General features: G+C 39.0%; 1 protein-coding gene across 10 annotated transcripts in view; it reads left to right on the forward strand.

Annotated features, from left to right (window-relative positions):
* LOC102401786 (GON-4-like protein) overlaps positions 1-15,760 on the forward strand; it is a 92,431-nt gene that overhangs the window by 36,754 nt on the left and 39,917 nt on the right. For 8 of the 10 annotated variants that reach the window (XM_025289379.3, XM_025289378.3, XM_025289380.3 and 5 more), the window contains 6 exons: positions 116-166; positions 2,469-2,519; positions 3,172-3,267; positions 4,291-4,410; positions 5,000-5,170; positions 10,356-10,548. In XM_025289379.3, coding sequence (XP_025145164.3) covers positions 116-166; positions 2,469-2,519; positions 3,172-3,267; positions 4,291-4,410; positions 5,000-5,170; positions 10,356-10,548 — 682 coding nt within the window. Of the gene's footprint in view, positions 1-115; positions 167-2,468; positions 2,520-3,171; positions 3,268-4,290; positions 4,411-4,999; positions 5,171-10,355; positions 10,549-12,944; positions 13,104-14,227; positions 14,773-15,760 lie in introns of those variants that run through there. The other 2 variants (XM_044944266.2, XM_044944267.2) reach the window with 2 other exon arrangements.

The following is a 15,760-nucleotide window of genomic DNA, read 5'->3' on the forward strand; positions in this document are numbered from 1 at the left end:
TGGCGAAGTATAGGAAGGAGGTCCTTTGGAAGTTTGTAAATAATGTAACAGTTAGGGACAAACTCAGTCACTCCTTGATTTTTATTGACTGTTTTCTTCTCATTTTCCTTCTTAGGAGCCCAAAATGACACGCTCTAAACTGAAGGAAGTGGTGGAAAAAGGAGTGGTGGGTGTTCTGTTTTTTTCTTTGTTGTATATTTAGCTTTGTTAATATTATCTAATTCCAGGTTATTTGTAGGGCAAAAAACTGTAGGAAAGATTTATTATGATCTAGGTTTTCCTCCTTAAAGAAATAGTTGTAAAAGGCAAATAGACATGTGGAGATGGAATATATGAAATTATTGTCATAGTTTATTTTTATTTTAGTTGCTTTTTTGGAAGTGCTAGGTAGATAACTTTCGGAATGTTTGAAAGCAATGAAGAGGACATTTTTCTATTCATGTTGTCAGATATGTGGCAAAGTGATTAAAGTAGTATATTTCAAATTGTGTTTCAGGGAACAGTTTTATCACGATCACCCTAGTATGGGTCCCTTATGAGTGTTTAATGAAAAATACATATTTTGGGGCTCACCTCAGACTGAGGAATTGGGACCCATGGGTAGGGCCTGGGAATATGCATTGTTGAATACCAAGGTATGCGAGCCACTTGAAGACTTTTGAAGCATTCTCATATAGTACAGCAAGCTCTTTGATGCTGGGGACTGTGTTTTCTTCTGCTTAACAAGCACATGTCCAGCTTGTGCTGACCTTTTGTGACAAGGTAGGAGATAGTCCTGAAGGAGTCCATTCTATCTCTGATAGTAAGGAAGGTTTGCCTCCTGGACTCAAAATACATATTATAGTTTTTGTCTGTTTGTCTGATTCTGTTCCTTGCAGCCCTGTCGAGGAAATACCTGTTCCTCTTTCATATGACCTTTCCTCTAGTTGAAGAATACTAGTATATCTTCTTATAACATTCTTTTCTTGCTAAATGTCCCCCAAATTAAAAAAAGAATTTTTTTTTGGCCAAGTTGCACAGCACATAAGGTCTTAGTTCCCTAACCAGGGATCGAACCTGAGGCCTCTGCATTGGAAGGTGGGTTCTTAACCACTGGACCACAAAGGGAAGTCCCATGCATTGGCTTTTTATTGACAATCACGTCATATCTGTCTAATTGACTAACTCTGCATAAAGTGAAATTTCATCTTCGGGAAAGTAATTACAAATGAACATGTGGTAGTTATGATGAAAGCAGCCATCAGTGATACAGAAGTTATATGAAGTCTGCCTGACATAGAATCTAATTAACATTAATTCCATATTTGACTTGGGGAAAAAAAACCCAAGAAGGTCCAAATCAGGCCCTAGATTATGTTTACCAACCATGTATATAGTTGCATAGAAGGTGGACATCCCAAAACTGTAGTTTATATGGGGAGCAAGGTTTAAAGTCCATCTCTCTTGCTTTTTAATGCTTAATAGACTGATTCCTTCCTGATGGATTTGGCAGTAGGGAAATCTGTTGGTTTAAAAACAAACATGGGACGAACTATGGACCTGAATCACATTAACTCCCTTTACCCTGTATTGGACCTGGCTACACAGAGCCAGATGAATAGCTACAGCATAGCAGGGCTGAGAAGATATGGAGGACCTAAGGATTCCTGTAGAGACAAAACCTAATGACCTACTGGAGTTTGTTCATGATGATTTTGTTTGGGTCACCATTAGATGGTCAAGAAATTATACACTCCAATTACACAGTCTAATGGCATTTTGTCAGAAGTATAAAAGAGATTTTAAAGGATTCTTTAAAAAACTTTCACCTCTACCAACTTTATTCTTTAAAAATTAAGAAAAAGTTAAAAGAATTTTAGAGTGAATCTAGATTCCATCTAGACTTAACAGTTGTAAAATTTTGCCATATTTGCTTTATGTGTATATATACCTATTTTTTTTTTCCTGTATTATTTTGAAAAGTTGTGTACAAATTGGTACTTCACCCCTAAATCCTTCCCTAAGAACTTTCCACGGCTGGTTTTTTGGAGGCATACTTACGGTAGCTTTATGTAATTGATAAAAAAAAAATTACAATTTATGTGATTGATTATTAATTGATACAAAGGCTGCTATTGCCTATAATATCATAGATTTGTGTACTGTGGTTGTTTACAAATAGTTTTCACGTTTATTATTCTATGTGAACCCAAGCTGTAATATAAAGTAGGCAAGACAGACACTTTGTTCATTTATGGGTAGTACAGATTATTATTAGGTTTAAGGCAGAAATGCTAATGGTGGGAAAAGATTTGTCTCTCCTTTTCTTCTGCCAAGCTCTGACAAGTGTTTTAGAGTATAGATCAGTACCCCTACATCACTGTGGTTACATGTTAGTCCCATGACTCCTTGTGATGGTAGAGAAGTAAAAATGAAAAACGGTCCATTTTAGTTAAGAGAACTTACCTATTTATATTCTTTATTGGTAGGTAATTCCAACATGGAATATTTCACCAATTAAGAAGGCCAATGAAATTAAGGTAAATTTGGAAGAGGTAATTCTATTCTTCTCAAGAAGGTAAATTTGGAAGAGGTAATTCTATTCTTTTTAAGAAAGACTTCATTAGTCTCAAAACCCTTTTATTTGTTAACATTTTTTGGACCTGTATATTTAGTTAAATTTCAGCTTTGGTTTTTTCCATTCTGTTACTCTTAGGTTTGACTCTCATGCTAGAAATTAAAAATTGTTTTTTAAAATTTATGTATTTATTATTTTATTTTTGGCTGTGCTGGTTCTTTGCTGCGAGGGCTTTGCTCTAGTTGTGGAGAGTGAGGGCTGCTCTCCAGTTGTGGTGCGCAGGCTTCTCATCGCAGTGGCTTCTCTCGTTGAGGAGCCCAGGCTCAACAGCTGTGGCGCACAGGCTGCGTTGCGCTGCAGGGTGTGGGATCTTCCTGGATCAGAGATCGAATCTGTGTCTCCTGCATCGGCAGGGGTTTCTTTACCACTGAGCCACAAGGGAAGCTCCTAGAAATTTTTTTTAACTCTTGACTCTTACTGCTTGCTTTAGCTGCTTGTGCTCTTAGGATTTCTTTTTACCTGCTCTGCTTTCTTCCCTTTAATTTCCAAGTACATATGATTCATATTTTCTAATCAATTTATTTTATTTATTTCTATAATTATACTTAATGTAGCCTCCTCAGTTTGTGGATATCCACCTTGAAGATGATGATTCCTCAGATGAAGAGTACCAGCCAGATGATGAAGAAGAAGATGAGACTGCTGAAGAGGTCAGTGGTTACCTGTGTGAGTGTTAGTTGGTAATATAGAAAATTTTTGGTTCCACAAGGCAGACTGTACTTTGCTTCCTGAGTAATATCACTTGTTCTATACAGAGGGTTGAAACACAGTACTTTTTTTCAACTCTTTTCTTTACATAAATCTTAAGACTGACTCCTTTTCATGTTCCCTTGGTTTTTTGCATGTCTTGTATTATGAAATATAATACACATATAATGTATAGAAGTGTGCATAGGATAAAACAAAAACTATACAGCTTGAACAACTATAAAGCTAATCCTCATTAAACTTCCTTAAAGTCATTAAATGTAATGTTGCCAGACACCTCTTATCACAATCACTTCTTTTCCCCTACAGATAACCACTATCTTGACTTTTTGGTAGTTACTTCCTTGCTTGACCTGGGTTGGGAAGATCCCCTGAAGAAGGGAAAGACTACCCACTCCACTATTCTGGCCTGGAGAATTCCATGGACTATACAGCCCATGGGGTGGCAAAGAGTCGGACACGACTGAGCGACTTTCACTTAATTTCCTTGCTTATCTTTATGGTTATATCACCTAAATATACAGCTCTACACACTATGTTCAGTTTTTTATTGTTTCTGAAACTTACGTAAATGGAACCATTAGTGTATATATTGTTTTGTGTGGCCTTTTCAAAATTTGGTTCAACACAAGTCATTTGAGATTTTATGTTTGCTTGTGGCTGTAGTTTTTTCATTTTCATTATAGCTATGTAACAAGTCTATTTTTTAATGTGTTCTTTGACTTATTTGTTAAAGGATTTTAAATCAGTGCCTTACAGTTTTGCAGAGGTTATGACACTGATGAGTATATAGTGATCAGATCCCTGTTCCTACTTCAGAAAATTAAGCTTCTATTTAAATTTTATTCTTTTACTCTGACTAATTCAGTGATTGATATTTTATGATTCATTCTGTTGAGATACTTCAGACTCAGTAGAATGAGGTAGGGGCATAAATATGAAAGTGAACTGGATTTGTTTTGTAGAGTTTATTGGAAAGTGATGTGGAAAGCACTGCTTCTTCTCCACGTGGGGCAAAGAAATCCCGATTGAGGCAGTCTTCTGAGATGACTGAAACAGATGAGGAGAGTGGCATATTATCAGAGGTAAATCCATACCATGCTAATAAGATAAATTAGAAATACTGTATAAGTAGATTATTTAACTGTATAAATAGATAGTTTACCCATGGTGATTCTGAGCTGTCACCTTTTGCCAAACATGATTCAAGATCAGTAACCATGCCATTATCTTCCTTGTATTTGTGACTAGTTATAACTGAATTTCCAAGTCGCTTAAGTCAGTGAAGGGTTAAGAGAAAACTGGAACTCAGTGACAGGGAGAGAGATTTTTGAGTTTTTGTTAAGGGTCCAAATATGAGTGACTGGCAGGGTTTCTTTTGTCTACCCTCTTTTTTGTATGTGTTTTCTAATATTCTAAAGCCATTTTAATTTATCTCCCATTTTCAGTAACCTGAGTAGCATCCTGTTGGCTTCATTGGAAATAGGATGAAGCCTATTAAATTAATGTACTTGGCAATGTCTTTGTTTTTTTTTTTTTACCTCTGTCTGGCTGGGAAGAGAAAAATCGCTAGCATGTGAAAGATGTGCTTCTCTCTTCCTGCTTCTTTTTTTTCTCCCACTTTTCCTCCCCTCCCCCCTTTCATTTTTTAACATAGTTGCCTCTTTTAATTAGGCTGAGAAAGTGACCACACCTGCCATCAGGCACATCAGTGCTGAGGTAGTGCCCATGGGGCCTCCGCCCCCACCAAAGCCCAAACAGACCAGGGATAGTACCTTCATGGAGAAGTTGCACGCAGTAGATGAGGAGCTGGCTTCCAGTCCGGTCTGCATGGATTCTTTCCAGGTGAATGTAACTCTAGATTGCTGAGAAAGTGAATGGAGTAATTAGTTGTTGCTCAAATTGGGAAGGGAGAAAGGAAGATACTACATTCTGATGTAATAAGTTTGTGTCATGAAATTGTAGGTCTTGGGTACTATTTGGTTTGTAGTATTTTATTGTGAGAATGGCATTTCCTAAGGAAGGAATAAAGGTATGTGACAGAGCATTTTTTAAAAAAATCATTTATCTGTTTGCACTGTGTGGAATCTTTAGATGCAGCATGCGAACTCTTTGTTGTGGCATGTGGGGTCTAGTCCCTGACCAGGGATTGAACCTGGCCTCCAGCATTGGAGTGTGGAGTCCTAGCCACTAGACGACCAAAGACGTCCCACAGAGAGAATTTTTAAATGTGGAACATAGAAACAGTCTTCAGCCAGATTCCTCAAAATTAAACTTTACCACAGTTGCTTTAACATCTTCTCCTTCTTTCTCTTTGTACACATTTTTTTTTCCTGAGTCACTTTGGAGTGTGCTGCAGTCATGATGCTCCTTTACCCCTAAATACCTTAGTGTATATGTCCTAAAAATGAGGACATTTGATTATGAAAATAAGGAAATATATAATATTATATATAAAATCTATTAAAGTCCTTACTTGGATTTTACCAATTGTCCCAATAGTCTTTTGTATAAACCCAAGGAAGAACAATTTCTTTGTGGTCCAGGATCCAGTTTAGGATTCCATGTTGTATTTAGTTGTCCTGTCTCTTAGACACTTTTAATAGGGAACAGTTTCTCAATCTTTTTTTGTCTTTCATAACCTTGACATTTTTGAACCTTATGAAGCAATTATTTAACAGACTATTCCTCTATTTTGACTTTTCTCATAGTTTCTCGTAGTTTTATCCAGGTGATGTACTTTTGGCACAGATCCCGGAAGCGATGTGTCCTTTTCAGTGCAGCATTTCAGGAGGCACGTGACTTCTGTCATGTTAAAGTTGATCATATGGTTAAGGTGGTGTCTGCTTTTTTTCTCCTTGCTGTAAAAATGTTATTTTTCCATTTTAAAATCAATTAATATGTATCTTTTATTTTAAGGTAAAACAGCTTTTCACCCACTTATTTTAGCATCCATTACTTATTCTTGATTGAAACAATCATTACTATGGTTATTGTCAAATGATGACTTTCTAAATCCCATCATTAGCTAGTTCTATTTTTGATAAGTTTAAGCATAAATTTTATTTATTTATAAAACTTTATTTTATATTGGAGTATAGCCAGGTAATAATGTTGTGATGGCTTCAGGTGACCTAGGTAGTTCTTTTTAATGTTTAGGTTTTCCCCAGTAGTCTTACCAGTCAATGAAAAATATGTCTGTCTTAAAATTTAAAAACAGAATATTGAATAAAACAGCTCTGAAAGGACCATTTAATTTTTTAAATTTTTATTAAAAATTAAAAAAAATTTTTTTGGCTGAGTTGAGTGGCATGCAGGATCTTAGTTCCCCAACCAGTGGTTAAACCTGTGCCCCCTGCAGTGAAAGTGCAGAGTTTTATAATCACTGGACTGCCAGGGAGTCCCAGGGGTCACTTAATTTGATCACCCTGCTTTGGAGTGAATGAGTAATTGTGTTGGGATATAATAGTTTTTATGTAATCATTTATTCATACACATACTGAATGACTGAAGGTGGGGAATAACCGTGTATGAGACAGAAAAGGTCTTTCCTCTTCTACCTTATTGTCTGTTGGAGAGATATAAACCATAAATGCATAAATTATTTCAGAGATGGGTAAGAAATGAACTAAATAAAAGCAAGGAAATAAGGTAGTGCCTATTGTAGTGCTGTACATAAGATGATTAGAAAAGTCCTTGAGTAGAGCACATTTGAACTAGATCTGAATAAGCAGGAGGCAGGCATCTAAATTTTGCCTGGAGAATCCCATGGACGGAGGAGCCTGGTAGGCTGCAGACCATGGGGTCGCAAAGAGTCGGACACGACTGAGCGACTTCACTTTCACTTTTCCCTTTCATGCATTGGAGAAGGAACTGGCAACCCACTCCAGTGTTCTTGCCTGGAGAATCCCAGGGACGGGGGAACCTGGTGGGCCGTCTATGGGGTCGCACAGAGTCGGACACGACTGAAAAGACTTAGCAGCAGCAGAAGGCATCTAAAAGATCTGGGAACATTTAAAAAAGCTTTTTTTGTGATATTTTCTGATTTAATGTTAAAAATGTCCCTTTGGCTAAGCTGTGGGAAATGAGCTATAGGAGAGCAAGAGAGGAAACAGAAATCTGTTGGGATATTATTGTAGTAGTCTAGGGAGAACTTCCTAAATAGATCTACAAATTCAATACAACCCCTTTCCAAATGCGAGCTGCTTATTTTGCAGAAATTGACAAACTAATCCTAAAATTCACATGGAAATGTAAGGGACCCAGAATTGCCAAAACAGTCTTGAAAAAGAAAATAGATGGAAGTCTGTACTTAGTGATTTCAAAACTTATTGCAAAGTTACTGTAATCAAGACAGTCTTGTACTGGCATAAGAATAGACATAGACCAGTGGAACAGAATTGAGAGTATAACAATTAACTCTTAGGACTTCCCTGGTAGTCGGTTAAGAGTGCACCTGCCATTGCAGGGAACACAAGTTCAGTCCCTGGTCTGGGAAGATTCCGTACACTGCAGGGCAGCTAAGCCCCTGCGCCATAGCTCCTGAAGCCCGCATGCTCTAGAGTCTGCTTGCTGCAACTACTGAAGCCCTCATGCCTTCCAGCCTGTCCTCCACAAAAAGAGAAGCCATCACAATGAGAAGCCCACGTACCACAACTGGAGAGTAGCCCCTGATTACCGCAGCTAGAGAAAGCCCTTGTACAGCAGTGAAGATCCAGTGCAGACAAAAATAAAGGAAAAATTTAAAAAAAAAAAACAACCCTCTTAATTTGTGGTCAGTTAATCTTTTAGGACTTCCGTGGTGGCTCAAACAGTAGAGTCTGCCTGCACTGCGGAAGACCTGGGTTTGATCCCTGGGTCAGGAAGATCCCCTGGGTCAGGAAGAAGGAAATGGCAACCCACTCCAGTATTCAAGCTTGGAAAATCCCATGGGCAGGGCTACAGTCCATGGGGTTGCAAAGAGGCGGACATGACTAAGCGACTTCACTTTGAACTTTTTAATCTTTAACAAGTATGCCAAGACCAATTAATGGGGAAAGAATAGTCTTTCAACAAATGGTGCTACAATAACTGGAAATAAATTCATTTGTGTCTTTTTTTTTAAGATTCCGCATGAGTAATATTATATGTTACTTGTCTTTCTCTACCTGACTTGATTTACTTAGTATGTCCATCCATGTTGTTGCAAATGGCATTATTTCATTCTTTTTAAAAATATACTCTGAGTATCTTTTAAAATATATATATATATTTATTTGGCTGCATCGGGTCTCAGTTGTAGGACATAGCCTCTTTGTTGCGTCATGCAGGATCTTTCGTTGTGGCACACGAGCTCTCTAGTTGTGGCATGTAGGCTCAGCAGTTGTGGGGTGTGAGCTAAGTTGCTCCACTGGGATCTTAGTTCCCAGACCAGGGATAGAACTTGATTCCCCTGCATTGTAAGGCAGATTTTTAACTACTGGACCACCAAGGAAGACCCCATTACTTCATTCTTTTTTTCCTAATGTTTTATTTTTTAAATTTTTTGGCTGCACCGTGCAGCATATGGGATCTTAGTTCCCCAGCCAGGGATCGAACCTGTGCACCCTGCAGTAGAAGCCTGGAGTCTTAACCACTGGACCACCAGGGAAGTCCCCATTTTTTTTTTTTTTTTAATGCCTGAATAACATTCGTTTGTATATATGTACCACATCTTTATCCATTCGTCAGTGGACATGTAGGTTGCTTCTTCGTCTCGGCTGTTGTAAACGGTGCTGCAGTGAACATGGGGGTGCGTATATCCTTTTGAATCTTACTTAACGGAACAGAAACAGACTCACAGTCTTAGAAACAAACTAATGATTACCAGGGGGAAGACTAGGGGCGAGGGCTAGACTGGGAGTTTGGGATTGACATGTACAGACTGCTGTATTTAAAACAGGTGACGAACAGGGACCTACTGTATAGCAGCAGGGGACTCTGCTTGGTATTCTCTAATAACCTAAATGAGAAAAGAATTTGGAAAAACGATAGAAAATAAACAAAAAACAATTGGTGCTGCAACAACTGAAAATTCATATGTGAAAGCATGAAGTTTGATTTTACCTCAAATCACACTTAAAAGTTAAAGTAGATAACTCGCCTAAATTTAAGAGCTAAAATGATGAAACTATTACAAGAAAACAGAGTGCATCTTTGTGACTTTTGATTACAATACTGTAATAGGTAGTGAACTCTTATAACTCAACAATAAAAAGACAACCCAATTAAACAGTGGGGAAAAATATGAACACACAATTCTGTATTCCTTTCCTTTTTTCTCAATAAAAAAGAATGAAGTACTGATAACATGCTACAGGATGGATGAACTTTGAAAACATGCCAAATGAAAGCAGCCAGAGACAAAAGGCCGCATATTGTATGATTCCTTTTATATAAAATTTCCATCATAAGCAAATCATAGAGTCAGAAAGATTAGTGATTATTAGAGACTGGGATGAGGGAAGAATGGGGGGCATCTGCTAGGAAAAATGGAGTTTCTTTTGGGAGTGATGAAAACGTTTTAGAATTAGATAGTGGTGGTGCTCACTCAAGTGTAAAACCTACACAGTTATGCACTTTAAAAGAGTGAGTTTTATGGTATGTAAATTTTATCTTAATTTAAGGACGACATCAAGTTTTTTGTTCGTTTTTTTGTTGGTGGTGGTGCTGAAATTTTGGTTTTAAAACTGATGTCATTATAAGATACAAGGATATATTGTACAACGTGGGGAATATAGCCAGTATTTTATAATAACTATAAATGGAATATAACCTTTAAAAAAAAGAGATTGGTACTACCACCACCAACAAAAAACAACAAGGAAAAATAAAAAACAGTTGATGTTATTGTCCTTAATGTTTCTCAAAGAATAATAAACCCGAATGATTTCAAGAAAAGACCTTGTGGTTTAAGCTAAGAAGAGAAGCACACAGGATATGATGAAGTTTGGAGAAGCTGAAAGCATCAGGCATCCAGTGATAGACTTTTGTTTCCTTCCCCACTGTCTAGCCCATGGATGACAGTCTCATTGCTTTCCGAACTCGCTCTAAGATGCCACTGAAAGATGTTCCCCTGGGGCAGCTAGAGGCAGAGCTCCGAGCTCCAGACATCACCCCAGACATGTATGACCCCAATACAGCAGACGATGAGGACTGGAAGATGTGGCTGGGAGGACTTATGAATGATGATGTGGGGAATGAAGGTAACTGCTTTTGTTTGCATTTACTGTCCTCTCTGTCCATGGTCTCTATGGTAAAATTTTCATTAGTTAATATCGTAAGGAAAGGGATGTTTTCAGTTGATTTAATTTTGTATTTAACAATATACTCTAAATCAGTAGTTAAATCCCCCCTCCCTTTTTTCTGTTGAGTCTTTTGGGGAATCTTTTGATTGCTAAGATTCTGCCTCTGAAACATAAATGTACATATAATTTTATATATGATTACATGAGAGCGCATCGTTTTACTCAAAGACTATTGTGTTAGTTAAGATTCTTCCTGATGCAAGTGAAAGAATCCTAACTCTCAGCTTGCTGAAGGGCAAATAAAACCAGACTTTGGAAAGGGCAGAAAAGCCTGCAGTGGAATTGAGGCATTTTAGGCCCACTTTCTCTCTCTACAGCTGTTATCTGTACTTCTTTTTGTCAGTCAACTCGATTCTTAAACGTTTTTTTCTACAAGGCTGGAAATACGATCATACACACACCATTCACTTCTTGCTTTGTTCCCACATCAGAAGAAATCTCTTCTACAGGCTCTAGTTTTAAAAGTCCAGAGGAGCAACTGTGGTTTGGTTTGATCACATACCCACTCTCTTGGTGTTGCATGGCTTTGATAGGAAGACTGTTTAAGCATGGAGGTCTGTGACTGGCAGCACCTCATAAACAATGGTTGGGATAAGCAGTTACTCAAAAGAAGTGGTAGTGTTTCCAGAAGTAGGGAAGGAGAATTGATCAGACACAAGCAACTTTGACTGCAGTCATACGTGGTGTAAGAATCCTTGCTGCAACCCTTATTTGTTTTAGAATATAAGTAAAAGTTCTTTCTTTAAAACAGTGAATAAAGATTGTTAAAATTGTTTTTGGTGATTTTTTTTTTAAGTGTACTGTAGTGAAAATCAGGTATCACTCATCATTTTGTGCAGTGCTTCTGTAAATGTAGAGCAAATGAGAGATCGCCTTAGTTTGTTGTGATTTCCAGATGATTCCTTACCCCTTTGAGAATGTGCTGAAAGCTATACAGCCACTCCCTGGAAAAATGTCCACATCTACATACATGAAGCTTTTTTATGTCACTTTCTTTGGGGAGATTTATAATTTTCTTGAGGTTCATTTATTGACATTTCCTTTTTCTATCAACCCATCTCAAAGTCCAAGGCTCACAAGGCTCAAAAACCTCTGCAGAAAGAAATGAACAGGGACAAAGATAATTCTATCGATTTTATAAAAGTCTCAGAAATTCATTGTGTTACTTTGTGTTTCAGAATCCATTTGTTATACTGCTAGAATTAGAACCCAGTTTAGTTTTCCAGGAACATGTCTCAAAGAAGTGTCAGGGGCATGAAAGCATTTTTTAAATGCATATGCTACTTCATAAGCAAGCTCTGCATTTTATCCTTAGACCTAAGCTAAGACAAAATAAGGATAGTGATTACGTCTCGTGGCTTTATTAGTGGCTTTATTAGTCCAGCAGCTTTGGTGCCTTAATTGTTAACACCTTGGTTGAAAGAGCTGAGATACTGGCTATTGAGGAGGAAAGGTCAGACTGGGTTGGCTGTCAGGATTTTGGGAGCTTTGTTTCTCACGGAGAAGGCAGTGGCAACCCACTCCAGTACTCTTGCCTGGAAAATTCCAGGGACAGGGGAGCCTGGTGGGCTGCCGTCCATGGGGTCACACAGAGTCGGACACGGCTGAAGCGACTTAGCGGCGGCGGCAGCAGCAGCAGCAGGAGGACAGTGTTTCTCATAGTTAGTGTCTAGAATTTGAATCAGAATCAGAGTGTGTTAGGATGTTTGTGTTGGATGGTGTTAAGATGTAAATTCCATTCCAGGGCCTTGCCCTGTACCTACTGAATCAGAATCTCTAATGGGTATCATCTAGGGATCTAATTCTTATGTATCCTAAAGGTTGGAAACTACTGGCATGGGAGGAATAGAAGAGTATGATAAGGGTCAGTTGAGGAAATGGAATAATGGTTAGTGGGGAGGGTGAAAATGTTTTCTTTAAAACAATTGTTTTGTTTCCTTAGTAGGATCTATTTAAAAAAGAGAATATGAATCCAGTGACTAGGGTAGATTTATAAACCACATCTACCAGCTGAGTTTAATGAGTGCTGGTAAGTAGGAAATAATGCTAGATATAGATCATAGAACCAAACTTCAGCCATATGCTGGTTTATTTTTGTAGTATTATGTGGTTATTTTCATATGTTCCTAGTACCATCTGCTCTTCTATTAAGAGTGTCATTTGCAAAAAATAATTTAAGAGGTCTACTAATGGAGTGGGTACACCAAATTGAGGTCAGCTGGATAGATGCTGACATTGGGTGTTAATATCAGTCAACAAAGTAATTAGACCCAGAGGGTAGGTTCCACAATCAAGGTACTAAAAGCCAAGCAGAACTCAGAAGAAACCTTCCCAAATGATTTTTCAGCATGTTTACCAAATGAATTCTCTGAGAATATCGGCTGGCCCACTTGTATGATACAAGCAGAAGCCTTCTTTGTAGATCTTGCACCTCAACAGATGGGGGTCCAAACGTATGTACAGTATCCATTTGATATAGGCTTTCTCCAGAACTTATATTATTCGCAACATTTGTAAAGAATCTGCTCTAAAGAGGCTTACGTAGAAAGTACTGTCGAGATTAGGAAGACAGGATTCCAATTCCCAAGGATTTAAAACATTTTTATTGGAGAGATAACCTATAGATGGGTGAAAAAGACTTCACATTTAAATAACTATATACAAACAATGCAGATTTATATATTGTAAACAGAATAAATGTTGAGTAAAGAATATCAGGTTAGCTAACACAGCATTGTATGTTAATTATACTCCAATAAAAAAAAGATTATCAGGTTAGATTGGGGATTATCAGTACAGATTTTTCAGTGATGGTGAATCAAAGATGTGTGTGTATATATTTTTATTTTTAATGAAAGATACTCATTTGTTGTGAAAAATCAAAACATTATGGAAGGGCACAAAGTGGAAAGGAAGAATTCCATTCTTCAGTCTTTGTTAATTCTTTCGAACTATTTTCTGTGTATCTAATCAAGCACATATTTATCTTTTTTTCCATGAAAGGCATCATACTATACATGTTATCCTGCATCTGCAACTTGCTTCTTTCACTTACTGTAATTTAGAGATCTTTCTATTGTAATGTGTACAGATCTCCCTCTTCTGTTTAATGGCTGTAAGGTGGTAAGGTGTTTTTGTTTTAATTTAGTTCCTCAGTTGTGCTAGCCGCATTTCAAGTTCTCAGTTGCCTCATGTGATTACTGTTGTACAATGCATATGTATTAGACCATTTCCAGCCTTGCAGGAAGTTCTGTTAGATGATGCTCATCTAAAGTTGTCTTGGGAAGAATTTCACCTTAATATAACAATTCTGTATTTTATTGACTCCTTCACAATTTTTATTTAGCAGTCTGTAGGGAAAGAGCAAATTAGCCAAGATGGTGGTGGTCAGGCTCTCTTGTCCCACAGCCTCTTGCTCTCGCCCCACGTTTTGTAAATATATGGTTATGTAACAGCTGAGATCACTTAAAGCACTGTGCGTCACGATGTACCTTCTTGGTGATGGGCCACTTTTGTTCTGTAAACACATAAAAGCTGCCCCTAAAAAGCCCTTGAGGCTATATTATGGCTGTGTGTCAGCTGTGTCAACCACGAGAGAATACAGTATGTCTGCTGCTTCGGCTGCTTGCCAGCCTGGAGAGAATAAACAGTGCAGTTGCTATGACTCCTTGAGTTTTCTTCCAGCGTCCCTGCTTGCGCCTTGCCTACCCTGGGTTCAGAGAACAGTGAGGAACAGCAAGACAATTGGCATAGTTGACAGGATACCCCCGAGGTAGAGGAGCCTGAGGCGCCAACACATAGCATGTGTTACCAGGAGGCCGCAGTTTTCTCGGTGTGGATGCTGATGGAAGACTGGGAAGTGGCGGGTAGTTCACCAGATAGCATTGAAAAGGCATTACAGGTGGTGAGTTCCCGTTTGCCTGACAAGGTGGCATGGACTGCCGCTGGCACCGTGGGGTGGATTTTCCTAACTGCCTTGAAGGTGAATTGGATAGTGCCCTCTGTGATGCCACTCAAGTGTGCCAGTTGCAAAGACGAGACGAAAAGTTGGAACCTTGCCTATGTATGCTGAAACAAGAGATGCATGGCCTTGAGGAGGAACCCAGTGCCTTGGACTGTGAGGTAATGAGGGACGATGCTGACAAGGCCCTATTTACAGCAGAAAGTGAAATATGAGCAGCCTATGGCCCAGCGGGAGCATCCTCAAGGGGCCCCCAGTGTGACTGAGTTCACAACGTATTGCCCATATACTCAGGTGGAGTTGGTTGACTTGGGTAAGCAGTTTCAGCGAAAGCAAGGAGAACTGTTGGCAGCATAGTTTTTGTGAGTCTGGGACACAGAAGTGTTTGGTATCCTTTGTTCCAGGGACAAAATAGAACAGTTGGCATGTATAACCACTCACCCCTCATTGAGACAAAGGTTGCAGAATGCTAGGCGACTCATGCAGGGGGTGCCTAACCAAACACATACCCTGATGGAATGGATTAATGCCACCATCCACACCATGTGGATGAATGCAGAACTCCCAGACACCAGCTGTGGAGGCAACTGCAACTGGAGCAGCAGTTTACCAGGTGTGAGAAGCACCCAGAGCAGAGATACAAGCAGTTACATGAACTCGTGATGTGTGAGCTGTGATCCTGAAGATACAGATTCGTGATTGAGCTGTGAACGCCACAAAAAGCCCCTCTTTGAAGGCGTGGGCTGCCTCCTGTGGGAGGATTTGGTGAGCCCTTACTGAGAGAAGTAGAGGGAGAGCGTGCACGGCACCATTGAAAGTGTGAAGAGCCTGAAGGGGGCCCTAGCTGGCAGGGGCCGCTTTTGGGTTACACAGATGCAAATGTGGGCTGATTGGTATGAAGGCATACTGTAAGGGCTGTGTCCTGTCTTTAGATCTAGCTGTGTCCTCTCTTGCAGATTTAGAACAGTGTACTGTGAAGGCTGTGTCCTAGATTTAGAACAGGGTTCTGTGAAGGATGTGTGCTGTGATGTGTTACTAACTTCTGACTCTTGCAGATTTAGAAGTGTGAAAGCATTTGGAAGGAATCGTGGGTGGGCTGTGAATGCTGCAGAAATCCCTCTTTGAATGGGTGGGCCTGGTGCCTGTGGG

Source organism: Bubalus bubalis, chromosome 6 (genome assembly GCF_019923935.1).
Source record: "Bubalus bubalis isolate 160015118507 breed Murrah chromosome 6, NDDB_SH_1, whole genome shotgun sequence".
Classification (NCBI taxonomy): Eukaryota; Metazoa; Chordata; class Mammalia; order Artiodactyla; family Bovidae; genus Bubalus; species Bubalus bubalis.